The 25,283-nt window shown below is 49.8% G+C and overlaps 1 protein-coding gene across 1 annotated transcript in view; it reads left to right on the top strand.

Annotated features, from left to right (window-relative positions):
• The window catches only part of SNX25 (sorting nexin 25), an 85,204-nt gene that overhangs the window by 40,060 nt on the left and 19,861 nt on the right, over nucleotides 1–25,283 (top strand). Inside the window, exons 6-8 of the mRNA XM_045821710.1 lie at nucleotides 10,694–10,764; nucleotides 19,564–19,745; nucleotides 24,724–24,855. Coding sequence (XP_045677666.1) covers nucleotides 10,694–10,764; nucleotides 19,564–19,745; nucleotides 24,724–24,855 — 385 coding nt within the window. The remainder of the gene's footprint in view (nucleotides 1–10,693; nucleotides 10,765–19,563; nucleotides 19,746–24,723; nucleotides 24,856–25,283) is intronic.

The following is a 25,283-nucleotide window of genomic DNA, read 5'->3' as shown; positions in this document are numbered from 1 at the left end:
CTACTTTCAATTCGCTGCTCTTCAAGTTTTAGGATTGGCTGCCTAAGGCAGGGCATGTCTTACTTGGACGACAGAGTTGATGAAACTGTCCCCTTTTATTTGATGCGTATTTGACAGAGAGATGGCTACTTTCTAGAGGAAAAAAAGTCACTTACCTCGGCCAGGTTGGAATGCATTAAAGACAAAGAAGCAGACAAACCTAGAAGGTAGTGTTTGAAGCTCTGCGGTGTGTGTTTTTTCCGAGTCGGCCTGAGATGCTTTCACAGCAGGAGTCTAGAGCTAGACGTACTTCCTTCAATTATACTAACTTAGTGGGTGTTTTTTTATAAATCCTGACTGCTTATTAAAGTCGCCCAGGCTTTGAAAAAAGTACAGTGGGAGTTGGGTGTCTCGCTTTCCTTGGCTGCTTCCTTTCTCTTCTAAGATGTCGCAGCGAGGATGTGGTGGCTGGCTTGGTTCAAGACTTTGAGTTTTCCAGGCTCTTCTAGTAGAAGTAGCGATCCACTCTGTTGATAAAACAGGAGCCCCCCAAATCTGACAGGCATCTCGGTGCCGGATATGAAAGGGCAGGCGGAACAGGTTCCCCCCACCTCCCCGCCACCGTGGGCAGTGGGGCGGTGAGTCCAGGCGGGGAAGGCGGAACGGGGCTCAGAGCTCAGCGCCCCGTGGTGAAGCTCAGCAATTACAGCCCCCCCAGGGAAGGAACTGCGTGTTCCTTTCTTCTGGAGATAAAGCCGGAGTCAGGGTAAACATTAGGCAACGGGAAACACAGATGCTGCTCTTGAAAGTGCTTCTTGGAAAGGAGTGGGCGGACTGTGGCCCAGGCATGCACCCGCGGCTGCACGCCGCGGAATTCTCCAGTGAATTTGTAAGAAGCACCCTAGTGAAAAATACTCGCTCCCCCATGAAATGGGAGAGTTTTTACGTCGCTGGTTGGAGCGGAACCTGGGCATCAGCATTTTTAAACGCTTCCCAGGGGATTAGAACATGCAGCTAGTATTGAGAATCTTTTGAATGGGATGTTCTCCCATGTGCTACCAATCTGAAGTCTTGGCTGGGTGTTATGTCCCATAATTTGTTGTACTGTAACTCTCTGAGAACGGTCTATCACTGTTTGAGATGCTCCGGTGAGGAGAAAGCTGGTTAATCAGGATACCTCGTTCTCCTACCAAGTTACTGTAATCAGCAAAGGCCTTCCTGAGATACATTTTGACCTCAGGTGTCTCACCCTGGGCAAAACTGACCCTTTGGGCTAGATATTGATAATTCTTCGTTGTGGGGGCTGCTCTGTTTATGGCAGAGTGTTTGCAGCATGCTTCACCTCCCCGCACTGGCTGCCATGAGCAGGCCCGCAGTCCTGACAACCGGAAGTGACTTCAGACGTCACCAGATGTCCGTGGGGGGACAAAGTCACCCCTGACAGGAGCCGTTGCTGTAACCCCATGAATAGACTGGAGATATTTATATTAGTTTGGATTAGATTCACAAAATACCCACAAAATAAGATGGTTTACCGAAGCCCAGAGGGGTGGTTCTTTCTTACATAGAGAGTCTGGTAGGCATTCCAGCACTGGCGGGGGGGTGGGGGGACTCCGCTCCACTCCCCTCCTGGGCCCTCCAGCCTGCTGCTCCGCTGGCCCGAGCGGGTGTACTCCAGGGGCCTCAGGGCCCAGGGCGTGCTCTAGGACGCCATCCGTCGTGGCCAGGAAGCAGCGTGAAGGCAAGGAAAGGCAGCGGCAAAGGTCATGCACTGGCTGCCTTTTCAGGAAATTTCTGGAAGCTGTTATGTGACACTTCTGCTTATATTTTTTTATTGATCGCCTTATCCTGGCAGCCTTAGGCTCAGTTAAAAAGGAGGATTCTGTTACTAAGGAAGAGAGAAGAGTGGGTGTGGGGCAGGCAGACAGCCGTGTCTCGACAGTGCTGCGTGTCGTGTACTGCAGCGGAGCAGGGTGGCACTAGCAGCGTCGTGCACGGGCCTCAGGAAAGTGCCCCTTTCCCGGCCTGGACGTTCGCCAGGGTTGAAGAGCTGCCACACAGAGGTTCGAGGAGGGAAAGCGGTCTTCATTTTTAATCCACTGTTTGTTGGGTGTCTAACGAGTATTAAGCATCATGTCAGGTTCTCTGTAATCATCAGTGATGATGATAACAGCCACGTGCATTAGGCGCTATCATTTTCACCGTGTGCTTGAAGAAAGGAACGTGGCTTGCCCTGGATCACATAGCTAATAAGTGACAGAGCTGGGATTTGAACTCAGGTCTGTCTGACTTCGGATCCCGTATGAAAAGCTGGGTGTGTCTTGCCAGCGAGGCAGGTAGAGACAGCAGCGACACGCAGCCCCAACCTTGTGGAATTTCACAGTGGTGTGGCCGTAACTCTCTGCGGTCTGTGAGTCTTTGCAGGCACCGACCCTTGTGCGAGAAAAACACTGCCAGAGAGTGCTATCAGCTCAAGATGGCAGCCGGCTGCCGGAGAGACGAGAGGCAGTAAAGTCCGAGCAGCGCATCACTGCTGTGACTTCATCTCCTGCCAAATCTTTATTAGATTTTCTGGTTCTGGATGGTTCATTCCTGACCCCTCAATCGAAGAGCAACGTGGAAAATCTGAAAATAGTGGAGAGGACATTCTCCTAATGAATGAAAGATTTAAAATGAAAAAGATAAAGTTTATTTGGCTCGGAAAAGAGAAGCAAACCCTTTATCGAGTACGTACTGAGGTCGATGGGGTGTTTTCTGTTCTGCTAGGATAAAGAATACAAGAGGCAGTAGGAATAACGAACAGATCAAGTTTGGAGACCATACGTAATGGTGGAGTGGGTTATTGAGGGAGTTTGCCAAATATTTTTTCGTTAGCTATTACGGGGATGGATTTTCATCTCCGAATTCATTTAGCTAGCTGCATTTGCACATGAAGGTAGTGTATTCACAACAATATTAAAATTCTGAAAGTTGCATGCATCTGTGTAAAAGAACTTAAATTCTTTGAATGCTCAGCGTTTTGAACAGTGATTCTGAAACTACGTTGTGAATCACGAGCAGTAATGGGATTACGTTATAGAGGAATGTGCAAGGAAAACTATACACCTAAAGACCGACTAATGCACCATCGGCACGTCAGAAGTCCGCGAGCACATGACAGCAGTGAGGGGCACGAGGCAGTGCGGGTGAAGCCCTCAGCCCAGCACCTGCCTGTTCCTCGTTGTCAGCCGCTACAATTGTTGTCCCTATAATCATCAGACCAGGGATTACACTGGCCCATTACGAGTGGCCCCCTGGAATTGGGAGTTTGAGGACACCCTGTAAGTTGCACACCTCTCTGTCCATCCTGAGGTCTGTGCCATCTCGGGCCAAGGAGTAAGGCCAGCGAAGACCAAGATGCCCCTCTATTCCTGATGGATCCTGGGCTTTGTGGTCCATCTCTGTGAGACTCTAAGACTGAGTCTCCGAATCAGGCGTCTTCCCCGCCTAGCAGTGCCGGACCGGACTCAGCAGCGCCGGAGCAGGACGGGTCTCCTTGTCTCTGCTTCTGCCCCCACCGCACCTCCCTGGCAGGTGCAGCGTCCACCGGCGGCCGGCTCCGGAGGCGGAGACACATGCTGTCAAGAGGAAGGAGAGTGGACGGCTGCGCTTCGCACACCCAGTCCCTCTGGCCCTGTGGTCCCATCGAAAACCGCTTCCTTCTCCAGGGAGAGTGGAGGGGAGGGAGGGAGCGAGCGGTGGGGAGAGAGGCCAGGGAGGGAGCTGCTTAGACTTGGAGTGAAACATCCATACTTGGGGGTGGGGTGGGCTGGGTGGGGAGTGCTTTTTTCTTTATAAAAACAAAGACTCGGGGATGCTAAGTCCGTGCTCAGCAGGGAGGAATTTCATGACTCACAAGGTCTGCTGCAGGAACAGTGGCGAAGAGGGAGCAAGTGGTGTGCTGGCAATTCTAAAACTGGCTTTTGTGCGGAGGGATGGGAAGCCCTGACTTAGCGTTGCCAGTTGCCATGGTGTTAACACTCCTCCCGGGGCTGGTTCAATGCTCGACGTAACCAGCGTGCCTCACTAGAAGGGCTGGGTAAAAATAAAAAATTTTTTGGCATGTGTATACAATGGATCACCATGTAATCATGGATCACTGTGGTCTTGCGTCCGAATATTTAATAATACTGGAAGGCAGTAACCATAAATTGATAAATTAGAAAGACTCTAAGGCAGTATTTCTAGCATAAATCCAGTCTTATAACAAAATACCATGTTTGCCTAGAAAAGAGCTTATAAAGATATATCCAATGTTGCGATTAACTTTGAATATTGTGTTTCGTGTATTTTCCAATTTTCTTTCATGAACGTATGTTCTTTAGAGAAGGTGAGAATGGGCTCGGCCTGAGACAGCACAGTCCGCCCATCCGTTTATCGGCCTGGGGGAGCAGACACTGAAGGCAGCTACGAAGTTAACAGGAAACAGTCTCTCGTTCAAGGGCACAAGTCACGCAGCAGCTGTAGCTGGTCAGAATGGTTCCCTTCTTTTCAGGGACTACTTCTTTCCTATTCAGTGAGAAACTGTGCTCTCGAAAAGCTCACCTGGACCCTGAGAGCTTTGCTGCTGGAAATTCTACCGGCGAGAGTGACACATCCGCCCGTGCCCGGAGGCTCCAGTCGCTTCGACCCAGAGAAGCAGCCTCCTTCACCGCCCTTTAGTGGAGCCGCGCATGGTGGGTTTGCGGCCCAGCATCCCACGACTCTCCTGACTGCTGTGTCCAAGGAAAGGGGACCCCGGACCCTCCCGAGCGTGACCTCTTTCCACAGCCCGGTGCTGAGAGCTTATCCCGCTGCTGCTTCGTGTAAATTCCAACTGTGCTCCGCCCTTCCCCGAGCCCTGCGGGAGCCCTGTCCTCTCCTGGTGTGGGGGGCGCCCCCTGTGGGTCACACACCGAACTTCATCGGGCTGCCGCGACCCTGCTGGTCTTCGGTCCATCAGGCTGAGGCACTCGTGTAGTCAGGAAGAAAACAAGGCTACTTAGGAAATTTTCCTACCTATTTAACAAACACACACCGTCTCCCCAAGTGGTGCATGTTGAAAGGGTCAGTAGTGGGGTTCAGCAACCACAGTAAAAGTCAACATTGAACTGGCACTGTGTGTGGGCAGGCATTATTCCACATACTTTAAAGGTGTGATCTCACTGAATCTTCAGAGGAACCCTTTCAGGAAGAATGTTGTTAGTCCTCTTTTTACAGATGGGGACTCTTGAGTTTTAGATGGCTTAAATAACTTGCCCCAGGTGACTCAGTAAGTGCTGGGAGCAGGATTTGAACCCAGGCCATCTGGGGCCAGCGCTCACATTCCTAACTACTCTGAGACGCTTCCCAAGGTAGGGAGCAGCTTCGGCTTAGCCACCTGACACACCGTGGCTTTGCTTCTTCTCAGACGCTTTAACCGAAGTCCCTCCAATGAAAACATTCTCTCTGGACTAGTGCAAAGTGGTCTGTGGCAACTGTGAAAACATTCTTTTTAAGTTTTTACTCTTTTCTTAAACGTGTGTGTGCGTGTGTGTGTGGTATTCTAATCTATAATATACCCTTGCTACTTTTAACATAAAAGTATTTTATACCATTTACCATATTACACCTGAGGGTAGGATTTGTCCAGCCTTTGATTCTGCTAAGACATTCCAGGGTGTTCAGGCCCATCTTATTTTAAAGATGGCTTTGAAATAATATTTAAGAAAAAAATCTGTGTACATTTTGCCTAATGAAATGAAGAGACTGTTTTTCTTTATTTGACCTATAAATAATTTTGAAATCCGTTCTGATAGAATTCCAAGGCTGTTCTGAACAGTGGGCAGGAGAAGGACGATAAGCCCGTGGAGTTCTAAGGGGGTTGTTTTGAAGGACTTCAGGTGAGTTAAGATTGATAGCAGGAGTCCCTGAGTGCAAAGCTGCTCCCAGTCTTCGTTAATTTAGCTAAGTGTGTCTGTCTACAGAGAGGCGGGACGGCTGCTCGGAGGATGGGCAGGTGGCAGCTATCTCTGTGTGACTTGTTGTTCCTTGTCCTGGGGACAAGGGACACTGTAGGTAGGATCTCGCTAGAGTTGGAAAAGAGCTGAATTCTTGTGAGGCTGCTTTCTCTTAACACCGGAGTTTGCATGACCATTTTGGGAAAACATACACTAACAGTCCCCGCACTTCTGAGCCACAGAATGTTTGCCAATACCAGTCCCCCTAGTCCTTGAACCCAGCGCAGCCCCAGCAAGGCCACGTCCTCCTCTGGAGGAAGAAAGCCGAGTGAGTGGCAGGTATCCCTGAGAAGCTCCCGGCGGACCAGGTGCCCTCAAGGCTGGCCTGCACGTGGATGCGTGTGTTTATACGGCTTGGCTGGGAATGAGAAACCCGCTCATTTCCTACTTTGCCTTTTGGTGTCAAGCGAAAGTGAATTCCACAAACTCATTAACCATGTTCAGGTGCCTACTATGTGCATCGCTCTGTGTGAGGTGGGTCTGGTGTATGTAAAGGTGAATTTGTTGTCACTGCGGACAACCGTGGATTCTGTCCCCTGCCGTCAAGGTGTTAATAGTCCAGCATAGGAGACCCACGTGGGGATAAATAGTTAAATATGAAACAAATACAAAGGCCAGAAGTAGAGTGTAAAGAGTGAAGAAGTGTGTGAGAGCAAACATTTCACCCCGTAGAAGAGAGGAACCTAAGAAGCTTCAGAGAGGAGTGGCCATGAGCTGAGTGTTCAAAGACAAATAGGATTGCAACATGTAAGGGGAGGCATCGCATGCGAGAGGGAAAGAAACAGCAGAGGCTGGGTCAGGAGAGAGCTGGAGTGTTTTGCGGGTATCGCGTGTGGTCTGGTTTGGCACGAAAGTGGTACCCAAGAGGGATATGGAAGGCAGTAAGGGTGAAAGAAAGAGTGGCTGGCATCGGCCATGCTTGTATGCGTTGAAAGACCTCAGACAGGATAAACTTGAACCTGTACTGGATTTGAGGGGTGGCAGGAACGTGGCTCACACCCTGAGCTTTCGAGCCAGGCAGCCCTGCTCGGTCATTGAGGCCCTCGTCCTTCAAAGTACTTGAAAGCGAGACCCTGCATAGGTTTCTTGGTCCACTGAACTCCAGCTCCCTCCTCTGTAACGTCGGGATAATTACGGCGCCTCATCATGAGCATAAAACGAGGTAATATGCATTAAAGTATCTAAACGGGTGCCTGGTACCCAATGAGAAGAATCCGTAAATGTTAGCTGGGTTCATTGTAAAAAAGTTAACTCTTTACTCAGGTGGTTGTGTTATTTTTCAGCACCATTGATGATTCATCTGTTCCCGAGCGTGCATCACTAAGGATATCGAAAGAACAGATTGTTCAGAATATTATTTGTACCTGTTAAGTGTTGCAATTGTAATTTAAGTGTCACGGAGTAATTTAGCTCATTGTTTCAGTCAGTTTAGACTGCTGTGACAAAAATACCACAGAGTGAGTGGCTTAAGCAACAAACATTTATTTCTGACTGTTCTGGAGGCAGGGAGTCTAAGGTGAGGGGCTGGCAGCTTGGGGGTCTGGTGAGGGCCCACTTTCTGGTTTGTAGACAGCTGTCTTCATGCCGTAATCTTACTTGGCGGAAAGCAAGCTCTCGGGGGTCTCTTTTCTAAGGGCACTCATCTCATTTATGGGGACACTGCCCTCCTGACCTGATCAGCCCCCGCAGAGGTCCCACCGCCACATGTCCATTACCTTGGGGAGTAGGATTCATCATGAATTGGGGGGAAACACAAACCCTCCATCCACAGCACTTCCACATCCACTAGTGTTGACTGAGTGCCTACCACATGTTTGGGGCCAGGCCAGGTCCTGTGGGGGAATACAAGACACAATTCCTGTCTCAGAGAGGCTCATGGCAAAGTTGGGGAGGAAAAAGGTGGTGCATCCTTCTCACAGACAAAGGTGCAGCTTCGTCGGGGGCTCAAATGTGTTACCCTGTTTTACAGAAGTGTTAGTTAGGCCTGGAAGTGAGAAGGACTGGACTCACCACTTCCCTCATTCACAGCACCGTTTGTGGAGATGGGACTCTTTCCATCAGCGATGTAAAAGTGATACCTGAATGCATGCTGTTGTAGAGCCAAAGTGGCTTAGGAGTTCAGAGGAGAGAAGTATTAACACGACTTCGAGGGACTGGGGAAGAGCTGCGGGAAGAAGAAGTAATAGGTGTGAGATCTAGTTGGGTGGCCAAGTAGGCAGATGGTTCCAGAAGGAACGTCTGAGCATGAGCAAAGCCCTGGAAAGGGACCGTGGTTATGGGGGGTGTACAGAAACTGTCCTGGCTGAAGTCCAGGTTCATCTCGAGGAGAAACAGAGGTCGGGTTGGATCAGACGCCCAGGGTCAAGTTGCGGAGGGCACGGCAGTCCCAGGTTAGTTGAGGACTTGGCTAGGGAGTGTTAGGTTTTGATGTTTGCAGCCTTGTTTATGCTGCTTTTGAGCTGTCTCCTCACCTGTTTAGTAAGGAGCAGGAGAAACCACGTCAAGAGCCACTTTTGTGCTCTATCATCACCCAGAGGGAAGGAGGCAGCGCCACCAGAAAAGCTGGTTGCTCTTCAATGTCCCAGCACAGCTGCCGTCTGGGGGACCTGGCCTCGGTGCCCGCAGCCTGGAGCTGGCTCCTCTGCGTGTGACGTCTTCACAGTGTGCTCCATCAGCTGGGGTGGCATGGGGCCATGAGACAAAATGACATACAGGGACGTGAGCACATTAGGGATTTATTTTCCTCACGTAGCAAGTCCCAGGATGGGCAGCGTGGGGCTGCTGTGATGGCTCAGTGAGGCCATCAGAGACCTAGGCTTCTCCTGTCCCTTTATGTCACCATCTCAGCCGGTGGCTTTCGTCCTCACGGCTGCTGTGCCTTCCTTCCCCCAGCTGCATCCTTGGTTCACGCAGGCAGATGGGGAAAGGGCATGGACAAAAGACCGGATGGGGTTTTTCTGTGGAGTCTGCCCCCTTAGGTGGCTTTCCTAGAACCCCCACCTAGCAACAGAAGTTGGTTAGAACTCACAGGTTAGAACTGTACCGAGAGGCCATTTCTGGCTGCTAGGGAGAAGGTGTTCAGCAAGGTGCATTGCTTTTCCTGGTAAAACTGTGGCTCAGTTAGGGAGGACGCGAGAGAGAAAGGGTGTGGCAAGCAGCAGTGTCCGCCGCACTCTCCAGACGACAGGCTGACGACGCTCCTGACAGCCTGTTTTCGAGGTGGCGGGAGGCGGGCATCAGTATTTATATTACACAAGTGAAGAAACAGAACGATGTGAGTTTGTGGGGAGCCCAGAAATAGCTGTAACTATGATGAATTCGTGAATCCCATCTAGGTTTTAGTTGAAAAGCAAAAGAATGTATAACGCCAGCCAGATGTAGCATTAAATCTCAGAGTGCTGCAGAGTTTGTGTTCAGAGTAATAATTAATGTCAGATAGCTTTATTAGGGCAGATTCTTAATCAGGGACTGAGAGACACTCAGCATAGATGAGCTCACTTGGGGGCAATACTTAGTAACCACTGAGTAGCCCTAGAACTTGAGCTCTTAAAGCCCACCTGAACATGCCCCAAGCAGCCACAACTCTGGGGTTACACCCAGTGCATTCAAACATTGGTTCTCGAACAGTTCGGTTCTGAACCACGTTGTTCAGGGAAAAGCATCCCAGTTGCCTAAGAGAACTCTGGGTCGATTCTGTACCTGGCAGCCCTCTCCTGCTGGTGCCTTTCTGCCCAGTCATCTGTCTCTTAGGTGACAGACAAAGGGGATTCAGTTTTCAAACACATAGCTTCCCAAATAGTTTTCTGGAGTGAATTGAGTTTGAGAACAAAGGCTCCACTGTACTTACAATGTAAGCTATTCTTTTCCCTGATTCAAAAGTGTTCTTAGTCACATATACGTATACCTGGCGTTGTCAGCTCTTTCTTGCGTTAGAATTAGCTGGGGAGCGTGAACACTGCTGGCACCACGGTCCCACTGCAGGTCCTCTGTTCTGTTGGTCCGAAAGGGCCTTCCGAATGGGAGGTCGTGAGGACAGTCACTAGGGCGGTGACAGCGGGGCTGGAGCGGGGAGGGCAGCTCTGAGAAGTCTGTAAGACAACATCATCCGACAGAACTTTCTGCAGCGATGGGGAGATGTTCACACGCACTGTCCGATATGGTCCGTGAGCCGCAGGTGGTGGTGGGCTGAACTGTGGCATCAAGCCACAGCAGTGGCTGAACAAGCATCAGCCACTTGAACTGTGGCTGATGCAGCTGAGGGACTGAAGGTGGGATTGAACTCGTTCACGCCGCCGCACGTGGCTCGTGGGCACCTTACTGCACAGTGCAGGTTCGGGAGGTGGGGCCAGTAGGCTCTGGCTACCACTGGGGGGAGAGGAGCGAGGGAGGAGTTGAGCATAGTCTCTGATTTCTGCTTTCGGGAGGGGGCAGGTAGTAATGCTCCTGGTGTAGGGAACGGAGTGGGGGAGCGAGTTCGTCATTCTCACAGCGGGGTCTCAGAGACGGCCGGCCGGCATGCGGCATAGCTCCGGCCCGGGGTAGGTGCTCAGCTCCCGTCGGTGGGTTTGGTGACACGTGGGCAGGACCCACACCGTCCGTGTACTGTTTGATTAGTACAGGCTCAATGTAAAAGTATCTCTGAGGATGGTGTTTTCTTTCCATTCAATCTTGTCTTCTTCTCTCTCTTTTAACATCAGGTATCAAATTGTAGTGGAAATAATCCAGGCAACCACAATTAGCAGCTTTCCCCAGCTGAAGAGGCACAAGGGTAAGAACCAACTCGTTTTCTTTAGTTACTGTCAGAGCTTTGCCAAGTCTGAGCGTTCTTCTGGCTTACATGTAGAGTTTTAATTTATTACAGTAGTACCATAACAGCATTAGAGAAAGTAAATATAATTTAATCCTAGCAGAGACCTTCGTTTGTGTTCCTCTGTTCCTTTAGAAACTGTGCATCTTGAGCCATAACTCTTAAAAGATGATAATTACTGGGTAGACAGTGCTTTTGTTCTGTTTTTAAGCTAAACACGGCTTCATAACTTTGGTCACAGAGTAAAAATAATCTTAATATTTATTAATATTTCTATCTAGAAACTTAATCTTGATCACCACTGAAATGACTGCAGTGAGTTGCTGTTTCATAAGTGACCTTCTCCTGGGTGAAGAAGCATTTGAATCGTGAACACCTTCTGCCCTGTCGCCGCTCTTGCGTGCATTTCTAAAGAAATAGGCCTTAGGTTGTTTCTTCTCCCTGTGTGCTTCCCTTCAGATGGAGAGCGTTTTACGCAGGCGCGGTCCTGAGGAGCGGCGGAGGGGTGGCGGGGGCTCTCAGCCCCCCTGTCGTTGCTGGTCTGGCACATTCCCCTCTCCTACCTGAGGGCGGGGGACCTGCTCTGTCCCGCGTGCTGGGCAGGTCTCTCCATTCACCGCTGAGCGGCCGCAGACGCTGCCGCGCATGCGCGTGACCGTGTCCCAGACTGTGTAGCGATGCTACCGGGCCGCGCGTGCCGTAGTCCGCAGGGCCATCCCCAGCGTTGCTGCTCTCCTCATTTCCACTTTCGCTTTGCGAGTGGGAAACGGAAGAAGTTTTTAAAAAGCGTGAACAGATGGAAGATCCTAAGAATATCTTCGTTTCAACCTGGAGATGGGAACTTCGCTCATGAACGCAGTGTGTGTGTATGAGTATGTGCTATAAATGTAGTCTCGTTGCTGCGTGTAAAGACGTTTCCGACAAGTCTTTTTCAATCATAATCACTGACGTTTAAGAAATGATAGGCAACCGTGAAAACAGTTGGAGGACTTAAAGAAAGAAAAATGGCATCTAACAGGTGTGAGAAACTCCCTGATTGCGCGCCCTCTGGAACCTCGGGCAATTCGCCAGCTCGCTCTGTTCTGCCAGGAGAAAATGTCCAAGCCAAAGTCCCGCAACACTGGCCACCTCCTGTGGCTTCTTGTCTCCGTGGATGGCGTCCCCATCCATCCATGCATCCAAGTCCGAAACCCCGGGAGTCACCCTCGTTCCTTCCTTCCGTCGCGCGCTCCAGCTGGTCCTTTGTCCTCGTGCAGCTTGACCTCCTCCTAAACGGATCTGGACTCAGTTCCCTCCGCGCCGCGGCTTCCCACCGCCGGTCTTTTCCCCCAGCCGCAGCGGTGGCTTCTTAATCGGCCTCCTTGCCTCCACTCCTGGCCCTATTCGCTATGTTTTTCATACTGAAGCCATCATGATTTTTTAAAAATGCACATTTTGTCACGTCACCTCCACGCTTAAAACCCCTTATTGTCTTCCCGTCGTTCTTAGAATGAAAACTCCTTCACGGGAAGCCCACGCGGTCCTGCTCGCTCTGGCTCGCACTCCGCCTCCAGTCTCACCGCCCGCCCCCCCGCGCCGCGCCCTCTTTGTTCCACAGCCCAACGGACTTTACGGTTTTCCCAACACGCCCGATTCCTCCTGCCTCGTCCTGTTCTTTGCACGTTCCGTTTCTTCCTCTCCTTGGGATGCCGCCCTGTTCTCAGGATCACTCTGCCTGGGCAGGTCCTACTTGTCCTTTGTGTTTTATCCCGCCCGTCTCTTCTCCGATCACAGCCCTGCCTCCCCGGTCCTGGGTGGATGAGAGAGCACTTGAGTTCTCCTAAGACCCCCCCCCCACATCCGTGGAGACTGTACTCTGAAAGGTACCTTACCATGGCACAGAAGTAGGCCGTCGGTCATCCCACCTGCATTTTTCGGAGTGCCAGTATGTGGTAGAACAGCTGTGCCATGAATAAAACTGTCCCTGACCCTGAGGCGGCCACAGTGTGCTGAGGAGATGGGCAGTCACACACAGGAGGTTACGGTGCAGTGGGGTACCTGTGGTGAGAGCAGCAGGTGCAGAATTCAGTGGTGGTGCTGGCAGCCCGCCTGGACCGGAGGTCGAGAAGGGTTTTTCCTGGAGGGGGGGACAGAGCAGACTCAGAAAGACGGAGTGGCTGGCATCCCTTTTGGTGGATGTAGGTGGAGGGTACCGCGTGTGCAGAGACGAAGAAGGCCGTTGTGGACCAGCATCCCATGTGTGGGTCGGGCCAGCTGAGGCACTGTGCTGCTGCTTGGCTTGCCTTGGAGAGCTGAGCTTGACATGCCAGCCCGAGGTGTCTGGACTTCGTCCCATGGAGCAGAGGTTCTCAGACTGCGGCGTGCGTCAGAACCTCCTGGGGGGCCAGTCAAAGTGCACCTGCTGGGCCACCCCAGGATTTCCCACCCTGAGCATCTGGAGTGGGCCCCGAGGGTGTGCAGTGCCCCCAGCTTCCCCAGCGATGCTGAGGCTGCTCACCCGGGACCCCCACTCCGATACAGAGCCACTGACGCCTTCGTGTTTGCATCCTGGCACCCAGCTCTCCAGCTTCCATTTACAGTTAGAACAGCCGGGGTGGTTGAGAAGTGGTCCGTTAAAATAACGGGCTGCGCTGGTTGGAATGTCTGTGCCTTCCTAGAATTCACATGTTGAGCTTCTGACATCCAGACTCGATGGCATTGGGAGGTTGGGGCCTGTGGGAGGCACTTACGCCATGAGGTGGAGACCTCACGGGTGGGATTAGGACTCTGTGCATTATGAGAGTCCCCAGAGAGATCCCCAACTTCTTCTGCCACGTTAAGGACACGGCAAGAAGGTGGCCGTCTGCAAGACGGCCTTCCCCAGAGCCCCAGCCTGCTGGCCCCTCATCTTGCATCTTGTCAACCTCCAGAACCGTGAGAAAAACGGTTCTGTTCTTCACAGCCGCCCCGTCCATGGCATTTGGTTATAGTCATCTGAATGAGCTAAAACACTGGCCAAGTGTAGGAATTCTAGGAGCGATGGGCATATGCTACATTTTCTCTGTAGTTTGATGTGAATCTGAATAAGCCCAGTATTTCGGCTCCCTTCAAAGCCTTCCTTTCTGCTGTTCTGAATCCTGAAATGTTATCAAGAACAGTTCAGGCGGTTCAGAGTAATACCCATTGAGCTGACCACAGCAAAGAGCCTGGTGCAGATTCGAGTCTGACAGAAACTGCTGTGTGTAAACCATACGTGCTTGGAGGTGCCACACTCGTAGTGTAGGCTGGGAGGCTTTGGTAAAATCGTGCATCTTCTTTTCTTCAGGGGGTAAGCAAACAGTTTGGGAATTACATGTATCTAGTAGAACTGTAGAAGAACTTTGGAATATATCAGATACATGCATACAGAAACACAGTTACTTGCTAAGAACCATGATGATTTCCATCGGGAATTATTTTTATGAAGATTGTCCGATTTGGGATTTAAAGGCGTCCATGCCTGAAAGGAGGGAGCTGATCATCTCAGGGTCCTCTGATGTTTGGATGTGATCTGACTTTCCGGCATTGCAGTAATTTGATGCAGACTGTGCCTAATTCATGAATGACCCAGACTGACTGACCACTCCAGGAGGGTTCCCCGCCATGGCTCCCGGGGCCCTGGCCAGCCTCTCCCTGTCCAGCCTCACACTGGGGCACTGCCACCTCCCGTACCTGCTGTCCCTGCCACTGCATCCCCTCCCTTCTCTGCCTCGAGGGACGCAAGGTTCAGAGCACGTTTACACTCTCTGGAGTCTCATAATTTGACAGGCAGCCCTACTGCCATCTCCGACCCCCAAGAAAACTCCAGTCGCCATAGATGCCAGTACCTGCGTCCATGCGAATCAGGTGCCGCTGCCGGGATGCGCAACACCGTGCCCTCTGTGGCTCGCACCTCTGGTCAGTCCACACACACAGCCGGATCGTGGACGCAGGCCTCCCGCTTTTCGGTCCCGGGCCCCTCCCACCGCCTTGCTCAGTCACACAGGCCGATGTTGGGAGAGCCGTGCTCAACACTCACAGATTATGCGGGCAGATCTGTGTTCTATGCGAATGTGTCATGTCTGTCCGACTAACAGTTCTGATTTGGGAGCAGGGCTGTCCTGGTAACGTCACGTGTGGGTTTAGTTGACATGACATCACGACGTTGAATGTGTACATTGCAAACATCTCGAGGGCCTTAACCCAACAGCAGCGTTAGCCACGCTTAAAGGAAGGACGTCGCAGGCGCGCGGCAGGCACGCCTGCCCAGGCCGTGCAGGGCCTGTGAGCTTCTCCTCGACAGTGGGAGCGCTCTGCCGTCTCCTCCTGGACAGTGGGAGCGGTTCTGCGCCAACTCCTGTGGTCCTCTCGCCTCACTCCTCAAGTGTACTTTCTGCTGCGGTGGAATGACACTTCGGGGAATTTCAAGTGTTCTGTGCAGTAAGAGAATCCCCTTTATTCTCTGAAAAAAACAACAAAACCCCAAACCTACCGGCTTCAAGCTGAAACGTACGGTAAATCCTTTTTAAGTTCCTGGGTAAACTTGGAGGCGATGTTCCAGTAATTTTGCAGGAGCCGGTGATGCTTGGGAACTACCGAGAATTGCTGTCAAGAAGTCAGGCACCATTTCTCGGAAGCCTGACTGGTGCCTGAGTAAATACACACCTGTTTCTTGAGCCCTCCCCTCAGAGGGTGTTTGTTAAAACTTCTGTTTCATGTTCAAGAGAGACTCAAAGGTGTGTGGGTCCGTCGGTGTGGAGCCAGGTTGTCTAGTGAGGCGCTCCCCTAGTTCCTTACTGCGTCGCCTGGTGGATGTGAGAAGACCCACAGGGGTCCGGCGGAGGGGACAGGCGTGTAGCCTGTCTCCTGCAGCACCACGGGGGTCGTGCCTCTGTATGAGTGCTCCTCGATGGGGCGGGGGTGGGGGCACAATTTTGCCTCCCAGGGGACAGGGGACATTTGACAATGTCTGGAGACATTTCTGGTTGTGACGTCTGGGAGGAGGGGTGGTACTGGCATCTCGTGACAGACAGGGGCAAGGGATGCTGTGAACCCCCTGTAGGACACAGGACGGCCCCCCAGCCAAGATTTACCGGGGGCCGAGGTTGGGGAACCCTGCCCCGTCAGCTGCCGAATCCCTCCCTCCACCTGCCGAGCTGCTGCTGTTAGGCTGTGCCTGGAGTGTGATAGGTGGTGTGAGAAAAGAGAGCTACTCTGCTGTTGACATTTTTGGATACCTGAAAAGTGTAGAGGTGGTATTTTCATCCCTTTATACCTGTGCTATTTCTGAAGTCACTAGTTTGTACTGTAAGTTACTTCGCCCTCCTTTGCCTCATTAGAAATGGTAGCGAATAGTCGTCCCCTCTTCTTGTTGAACCGCCACTCCACTTGCTTAAGCAAGGAAAACCTCATGGGCAGAAGGTTCTAGCAACAGGTAACTCTGTGATGTTGGTCACAGGTCTTCCTGGTGGCTTTATAGACAAAGGTGTTCACCTAATGTCTATTCCCAATGTCCTTTGCAGCAAACAAACCCAAATGAAGCCACTTCCTTTTTGCTTTGACCTCAGCAGACTCTAGATGATCTAGGAGGAAAAGCAGTGAACATTTATAATTAATTGCTTTAGAATGTTGTATCACTTGTGTGTTCATCTTGTCAGCAGTTTAAAGAGCGACTGCCACCCAGTTCCACCCGCTGCTGTTTATTGTTTCAACCTCCCGTTGTAGGCTAGAGTAAACGTTGTGTGAGTAAGCACGCAACGACGCATGTGCAGCGATGCATGTGCAGCGATGCATGTGCAGCGACGCACGGTGTGCCCCAAGGCCCTGCAGAGAAACAGCCACAGAATCTGGCTCGAGCTGGGCCACGCCGGTTGCCGCGCACCCGAGTCTACACTTTTCTTGACTCCAATTCTTCTTGGCTAACGGGTTCTCAGGTCGTGAAGACGTGTATTCGTCCGCATCAGTGGGTTTACAAGGGTTGTTGCAGGACAGACACGTGGGCTGCATGAGTCGCGTGTCAGCCCGTGAGCCCCGAGCGTGGCGTTCATTTCCTGAGGCGGAAGTAGACCAGACTGTCTGAGCGCCGCGCGGCTGCTGCACCTGCGAGCGGCCGGACCTCGGCCTCGGGCTGCCCTTCGCCAGCAGGAGGCGCCCGTGAGCAGGCGGCACTGTAGTGGGGCGCCCGAACATTCTCGGCCCTGCAGCTGGGTTGCAGAGGAAGGCTTGTTCTCTCTTTTCTCCTCCTCCTCTTTGGAATGTGCTCCTAGTTTGTGTACATTTCGAAAGGCTTTTAAAGCTTTCTTAGGACAAGAACAACTCGGTTGTTGATAAGTGTGTGTCAGTTTTTTTCTATGTCTATTTCTTTATTAGTCTGTTTTTACAAAAAGTTAAAATTGTGGTCTAGGTTTACTTTGTAAAAAGCATTTTTTTTTTGTCTCCAGTTTCAGGGTAATATAAAATGCTGTGCACAAAATTTAGATTTTTAAGGATATATGTTTAAAAATGATTTTTTTTTTTCTGAAAAACGAGCTGTTCCAAGCATCTATTTTGTTACTCACGCACACACACTTGCATCGACTAGTTTGGGGTCAGCCTGCATTGACCTTTTGGGGGCTCCAAGGTCCTGTTGTCTCCTCTTCAGGGTGAATGCTGAGTGACTGAGTTCTCCAGTCAGGGCCATACCACCCCCGTGCCCCCCACCCCACTGCCCCATCCCGCCCCACTGAGCAGAGGACCAGTTGGGGAGCCGTCAGGGGTGAGACAGATCTCTTGGGCATGCGCAGGGGAAACAATGTCCGACACGCCCCCTTGAAGCAGGCAGCCTCCTGATCTGAAGTCGGCCTGTGACCCTGCGGTAAACGCCGGGAGAAGCTGCTTCAGAGAAGTCAAAGCCTTCGTGGTCTTGTCTAAGCTCCTTCAGTCCACCTGTTTGGCCGCCGCGGCGCTGTTTTCAGCTCGCCAGTCTCCAGGCTTGCTAGCATCTGCGTCCGCCCAGGTGGCCACAGGGGAGGAAGCGCGTTCCCCAAAGCCAGCCCCTCCTCCACCTGTCCCTGGAGTCCACTCCCCCTCCATTGCCTGCCTCTCCTTCTCTCTTAACTGGGCCTCCCTCCTCAGCATTAAAACCAGCTCATCTCGGTCCCATTGTGAAAAAAAGAAAAGAAAAAAGCTTTCCCCCGCCCCCAGCCCCTTCTTCAGATTGTGTCTGCAAAGCAGTGCCTTCCCCACAAGGTAGTGAATGCTCAACGCTTACTCATTTTTAAAAATTAATTTCCTTTGAGGTTTTTTTTTTTGCTTTTACTTTAAATCTGATAGTGTCACCTTAAGGAAGTAAACCGTGTTAAGTGGTTTTCCAATTACATTTTTAAAAATTCTTGCTAAGACCACATGGCTCATAAGCGGACAGCCAGAATGCTAATTGAGCTCGGATTCCAGACTCGCCCGCAAACTCTGCGCTGGGTTCGACGTGGCAGTCCCCCATGGTCTGGGGGCAGCGGACTTGGTGGACGGGAGGGGATAGGAACCACATGTGAGGAAGGTGGGGAGTGGGGGCTGAGGCTACACGCCCCGGCTCTCTCGTTCCCCACCGGAGTTCTAGCACAGGACCTGATGTGCAGTAGGCATTTGGAAAATGCTACCTCCGTTGTTAACGTTTGACACAGTTCATTCATCCGTTCCACAGAGACCTGATGAGCTCCTAACGGGTTCCCAGGCACTGCGGTAGGTGCTGGGGGTGGAGGAGCATATAGACAAACACCACGACCTCTGTGAGGACCCACGTAAGGACAAGTGGGTTGTAGTGCGGTAATAGGTGCTACGGAAAAGTAAAGCAGGAAGGGAGAAAGGTGACGTTTTCGGGTCGGGCTGCAGTTAGAAGTAAGGTGGCCAAGGAAGGCTTCCCCGAGACCTGAACCGGGCACCTGAAGGAGGCTGGGAACTGAGCCGTGCAGGTAGTACGGGGGAGGCAAGGGCCGGGCATTGTGTTCAGGAAGCTGGGCACCGAACCCCACGCGGCGTGGCTTCCGCTTGCACGAGATGGCCAGAGCAGGCGAGTCCACAGGGGCGGCCCTGTGAAAACCCCCAGGGCGGAGGGGCGTGGGGGTGCCTGCCAATGGGCCTGGTTTCTCCTGGGGGCGATGAAAATGTTCTAAAGGTGATTGTGGCGATGGCTACACAATTCTGTAAATACACTAAAAGCAATTAGATCGTATGCTTTAGGTAGGTGAATTGTATGGTCTGTGAATTATATCTCAATAAAGCTGTAATTAAAAACTAAGAAACAGCGAGGAGACCAGTGTGGCTCGTGTGGACAGTGGGGGGGGGGATGAGGTCGGAGGGGTGACTCTTAGGGCCCCTTGTAAGGGCCCTGGGCTCTGCTGGGGCGACGCGGCGTGCTGGAGCACTGTCAGCAGATGAGTGTCGCGGGCTGGCGTTGGCCGCCGTGTGGAGACAAACATGCATACGTGCAAATCAGTTTGTGAGTATATGTGTACAGAGGAGGTTTCTAAACATGTTTTTACATTTGAGTCAGATTTGTCAGTGGGGTATGTAGACACTCATGGTGTTTTCTACTTGAGAGCATGCGTCTGTTTAGCATAAATTCCATCCTATCCTGTCCTATCCTATCCTATCCTATCCTACCCTGTCCTTTAGCACCCACCATTGTTCCGAATGCACTGCGTCAGACGTGAATCCGGCTCAGAGTTGCGTGTCCCCTCTTCTGTGCCTTGTCCTCTGACCGGGTACTGTCCATCCACCCCATTCAAGGTAAAGAAACGGCTGCGATGAAGGCCGACCTCCTGAGGGCCAGGAACATGAAGAGGTACATTAACCAGCTGACTGTGGCCAAGAAGCAGTGCGAGAAGAGAATCCGCGCCCTGGGCGGCCCTGCCTATGACCAGCAGGAGGACGGGGCCCTGGACGAGGGGGAAGGGCCTCCAAGCCAGAAGGTAGGCCTTTCCAGTTCCAGTTCTCGTTTTGACCGTTTCCAGTTCGTTATGAACACTGATGCAATCAGATGTACAGTCTTCTGACTTTTCAGTGTGTGACTTAAGACACATGTTCTAGAACATAGACTGGTGTGTGTGCTTTCGTGAGTGCAGAGCCGTATTGCTTGGTGTCCCTGACTGCTGGGAATGAGAATGGGCATGACAGGGAGGCATGGGGGGGCGTGTGTGTGTGTCTGCACAGGCCTGTGTGTACGTTCCCATCCCCCCTCTGCCCTCCCCCAGTCCTAGGGGAGCACATTTTTATTTGCAAGGACCCAAGCGTGTTACCACTCGGACGGAAGTAACCACCTACGAAGTAGAAGGTGTCTGATAAGTTATTTTACTTAGCTCTCACCACATTGCCGTGAAATATACACTTGGTATTCCCATTTGATCGGTGAAGACACAGAGTTGGTTTCTTCCTAAGCAAATTCCTAAGGCCGCGTAGGTAAGAAGAGGCAGAACTAGATGAAAGACCCAGGTTGAGCTGATTCACAGATCTGAGTGCTTTCTCACTAGACCGCAACGTATCAGTGGTTGTTTTTGTGTAAGAAAACTTTAGACTGTCTGGTGCCCAGTCCTTAAGTCATGGCGCAGAGGAAAGTGTTGTGGCCCTACCTCATTCCTGTCCTTATTTTCAAGGACCAAGCCTGTCTTCCAGGACCGAGAGCGGGCCAGGATCGAAGGAAACAGCCGCAGTACCCTTTGAGGAGCTCGGCTGTACCGCTTGGGAACAGACTTCAAGGCACACGCCACCCTCCTCTTTTGTAAGGTGGCGCTTAGTTAGCCACAAAGAAGCAGCATCTGTGTAACCCAACTCTGGCTACAGGCCCTAACCTCATCACTCTGGTTTTTAGTCTCTCGATCTTTCCTTGTTCAGCTCTCGCTCATCCGTGCATCACCCCTTCCTCTCTATCCCAGCACTGATGACAGTTGACCCTGTTCCTGGCTCAGTGGCCGTCAGAGCCCCTGCAGGAAAGTTCACGCTCCGCGCCGGACCAGCTCTTCCGCAGCATCCTGCACAAGGGGTGCCGTGCGTCCCCGAGGAGGTTTCGTTTTAAAGAGGGGGCCGCTAGCCACTGGGGGGCTGTTTAAATTCTGCTGTTAGCAAATGCTCCTTTCTGCGGTTTTGGTTTTGTGGTTCAAAGTGTACACTTCACCTTCTGGTAAACATTGGGGAAAGAGTGGAGTTGACAGGTTGACTGTTGTTTCTCTCCCTCCTCCTCCTCAGCCTCTGGGCTCTTAAATAAACGTCCAGCCACACTGATCGTAGATGAGGTCTTCTTGTGTCCTGCCCGTGCACTCATCCTCCTTCCTTCCTTCCTTCCTTCCTTCCTTCCTTCCTTCCTTCCTTCCTTCCTTCCATTCAAGGGACATTTATCGAGAGGATTGAATCTCTCAGTGACAGTGCAAGGCATTAGGATACAAAATGAGTCGGAGAGTCCCGGCTCTCGGAGGGTCCCATGCAATTATTGGTGCAGTGACGCAACAGAGAGGGGAGGTGCACACGTAGGAGAAGCACCTGGTGGCGAGCTACTGACTCAGAAGGTGATGCGGTGTTAGACGTGACGACAGAGAAAAGCCCTGGGAAAGACAAGGGGAGCTCATTTCAGGAGAACCGAATGTGATTCCCACGCAGGCTGTCTGGCAGTTCCTACTGGAAGCAGAGCTAACCTGGTCCCAGCCCCGTTTTGACTCGTTCTCCCAGATTCTTAGGAAGCGAGGAAACCCATTCCTGTTGCAACAGTTTATCCTCAGAGTGAAACCGTTTCCTCGAGGCTTCAGGCTGGAAGGCTCAGGTGAAGTAGCGTTCCAGCACGTGTGGTGGGCTGCCATTTGGAAGGTAAAACTTCGGTTAGTGCCGAGCCATTCTGCTCTCTTCATAACTAGACAGCGCAGCTTCGCTCCGTCCCAATCAGTCGTCTCTGATCTGGAGGCGTCACCACGGACTCTGTTTCCGAACATCCCCTTCAACATCAGGTGAGTCCTCCAAGCAGACAAGGCTGCCTGAGTGAATAAATAAAAGTCACCTTCATCTTAAATCCTACAAACTAGCACTAAAATAACTAAAATGGAATAAATAATATAATAACAGAAACCAATGAAATAGAAAAAAAATAGAAAACAGTGAAACCAAAAGGTAGGTCTTTGAAAAGATCAATAGTATTTATACACACTAGTTAGACTGATTAAGAGAAAAGAGAGAAGACACATATTACTAACATTAGAAATGAGAGAGGGCATCACTATAGATCCTACATACATTAACAGGTTAACAAAGGAATATCATGAACAACTCTAAGCCAATAATTTTTACAATTGAAATGAAATAAACAATCCCTCTAAAAACACAAATTGCCAAAACTGACTCAAAAAAAAACACCCCAGAGTATCTGATTAGCCCTAGATGTATAAAAGAAAATGAACTCATAATTTAAAGCCTTCCCACAAAGAAAACGTCAGACTCAGATCATGTCACTAGCTAATTCTGTTAAACATTTTAAGGCAGAGGTAACATCAATCTTAACTACACCCTTCCCATAAGATGCAGGAGAAGGGAACTCAACCCTTCACAGGATGCCAGGGTCACTGTGGTACCAAACCAGAGAAAAACATTACAGGGAGAACAGGGGAGAAACCGAAACACTGCTGATCAATGGTATCCTGACCCTAAACAGGAAGTTCCATAACAAAATCTCAGCGAATCGAATCCAGCCATCTATAAATAGGAAAAGTCCTGCACTGTATGTTCTCCTGGCACTGGGTCCTCAGTATAAATGTTGCATACATCATTTATCTGCAGTTCTGTTGTCAAGGCTTGATGGAATACATATTTTTAAAGCAGCTTTATTAAGGTGTAATGACATACAGTACACTGCATATATTTAAAGCGTACACAGATACATTTTGACAAGTGTATATACTCACGAAATCATCATCACGATTAAGAGAGTGGATGTATTCGTCACCCCCAGACGTGTCCCGGTGCCCTTTGTGATCTCTTAAACCCACTCGAGGCCCACTGATCTAATCCTCTCACCCATGTTTACCCAGCTAGAAAGCGGCCTCTTCACTACCCCGATTTTTGGCCTCCATCATCGTCTTTCTCAGCCAAAATCCTGGTTCAGGCTTCTCCTGATGAGTTTCTGTCCTCTATTGTGATTCACAACAGCTCTTGAAAGTCTCACAGCAACCTGTAGAGCAGGCGGTACTCTCCCCATTCTACAGATGAAGAAACCGAGGCTCAGACTGATGGATTAACTACAGCTTATGGGCCTAGGAAGTAACAGAGCCAGGATTCAAACCTACGTATGTCTATTTGCAAATAGTGTAGGTGTTACACAGGTGAAATGCTCATGCAGACTTCAAGAGAAGAAAAAACAAATGCAGTAGAGAACTTGGTTCATCCACCAGCCAAGATACAAGATACATCAGGTGTTTAATTATCCTTGAGATATATATATATATTCTCATTTATTTGGAGATAGTTGCAACTTTTGGGACTGAACATAGAAAGAATGAAAGAATTAGAAGATGTTTTAGACTTAATTTTGCAAATATGTGAATTTGTATCTAACTTGGAATTCATTTGATCTGAGGGAAATTATCCTGGGGAGACTTCCTTAAAATTTGTTGAATGTCCTTCCTGCTCATCTCCTCCCTGTATTAAAAATAAATCGCTTTCTGAGGGATCTGTCATCCCCAGCCGAAGCTGGGATGAGCTCCTTCAAACCTGTCAGGAGCATGGACAGTTAGCATTTGGACTTCAGACTGCCTCGCTGGTACAGTCTACATAAAGGAAGGGTCCACGCTGCAGTCTCCCCCAGTTAGCAAACTAGCTAGATGCTGCTGGTCTGAAGTGATTGTGGAAACTAATCATTAGTGGTCTACAGCAGTGGTGGCCATCTCCTTGAATTAGTGCCCAGAAGTTGTGAGAGAAGGTGCCTGACCCTTTCTGCCCGCAGAATGCAGTTAGGGGTCTCCTGTCGGTGGCAGGAGAGTTGAGCAGGCGTTGACATACACACTTGGCTTTGCAGAGATGTTATAGATAACGTTCTGAAAATTTTCTGTTACAATAGCAAGAATCTTTTAAAACTATCTTAAAATGTTTTCATTGCATTTGAGTTGTACGTAGGTGTCATTTTTAAGTCTCATTAGGAACCAAGGATGAGGGGGCTTACATTTCTTCTAAATTAGAGGCATTTCTCCTAGTTCACTGAGTTAGGAAGTATAATGAAGGTCATCTGCTTTCCCACATTACGGCAGTCCCTGTTCCCGATGGCTCCCGCAGTGGATTCAGGTGGAGGGGTTTTGTTGTTCGGTAAGCTCGCAGAATGATGAAGGAGTAGTTTGGGTCTAGCCACACAATGGAATGTTACATTCTATTGTTCAATTAAATAATGCTTACAAAAGATTTTTTCAATGAATGGGATGCTGTAAACAAAAGGGGGAAATATAAAATCATTTGTGGATTCCCTTAGCCAAATAAAATAGGATGGAAAGCCAAAATGCCAGATTATTACCCTCCAGCTTGCTGGTCTTCAATACATTTCTCTTCAGTTTCTCTATTATTGGCATCTATTACTTTCAGCAGTGTATCTCACAGGGCAGGGATTTTTGTCTCATTTTTCTAGAAGTGTGTCTGATACAGAGTTGACGCCAAATAGATCTTTTACTGAATGAGTGAATATTCTATAGAAAATTGGTATTTATTGAATATGTGCGTTTTGAATGTTTGGTAAACTTTTGCCATTCAAAATTTAGGAGAGTGAGAGAAGTACTATACTACATTGTCCATGGCCAGAGAAAAACAAAGCATTAATTAATTTATTAATAAATGTAGAATTTAATTAAAGTAGAAATTAATCCATTGGCAGTTAAGCCAAACTGATATTTAAAATTTGATTTTCCAGAACTTTTTCTTAAATTCTCTTAACAGATTCTTCAGTTTGAAGAGATCTTGGCCAGTACTTTCTACCGAGAGCACTTCGGGACGTACATGGAAAGGATGGACAAGAAAGCTCTGATCAGTTTCTGGGAGTCTGTGGAATGCTTAAAGAACGCTAACAAGGTAGTCTGTCAGGCCGAGGAGTGTTAACCACCAGCTGGTGAAAACTCACACGCTCTGCCCTGGGTCTGTGTTTCTCAGTGGAGCTGTAAGAAAATACATTGAAGTAGTGTTTTAAACCAAATGTGACACTGGCATTATGTCCTAGCCTATAATGGTAAATAAAATTAGATTTTTTTATTTTACAAAAGACTTTTAAATATAGATTCAAAGGGGGAAAAAGATCAATAAATGTACCAAAATAGTAAATTTAGTAAAAGGTGATGCCTTTTTAACACATTATAGAAAAGCATATACGTACCCACATTGTTATTATAATAAAGTTGGTCTTGTCGCCTACAACTCCGTTTTATAACCTTGTTAATTTTAATATCATAATATGCATATTTTATACTACTGTTTGTTCTCCTTTTGTTTTCTTTAAAATATGG

This window comes from Phyllostomus hastatus, unplaced genomic scaffold (assembly GCF_019186645.2).
Source record: "Phyllostomus hastatus isolate PE091 unplaced genomic scaffold, TTU_PhHast_1.1 phas_scaffold_46, whole genome shotgun sequence".
Taxonomy (NCBI): domain Eukaryota; kingdom Metazoa; phylum Chordata; class Mammalia; order Chiroptera; family Phyllostomidae; genus Phyllostomus; species Phyllostomus hastatus.
The sequence above is the reverse complement of the archived record's forward strand: the minus strand, read 5'-3'. Positions and strand labels throughout refer to the sequence as shown.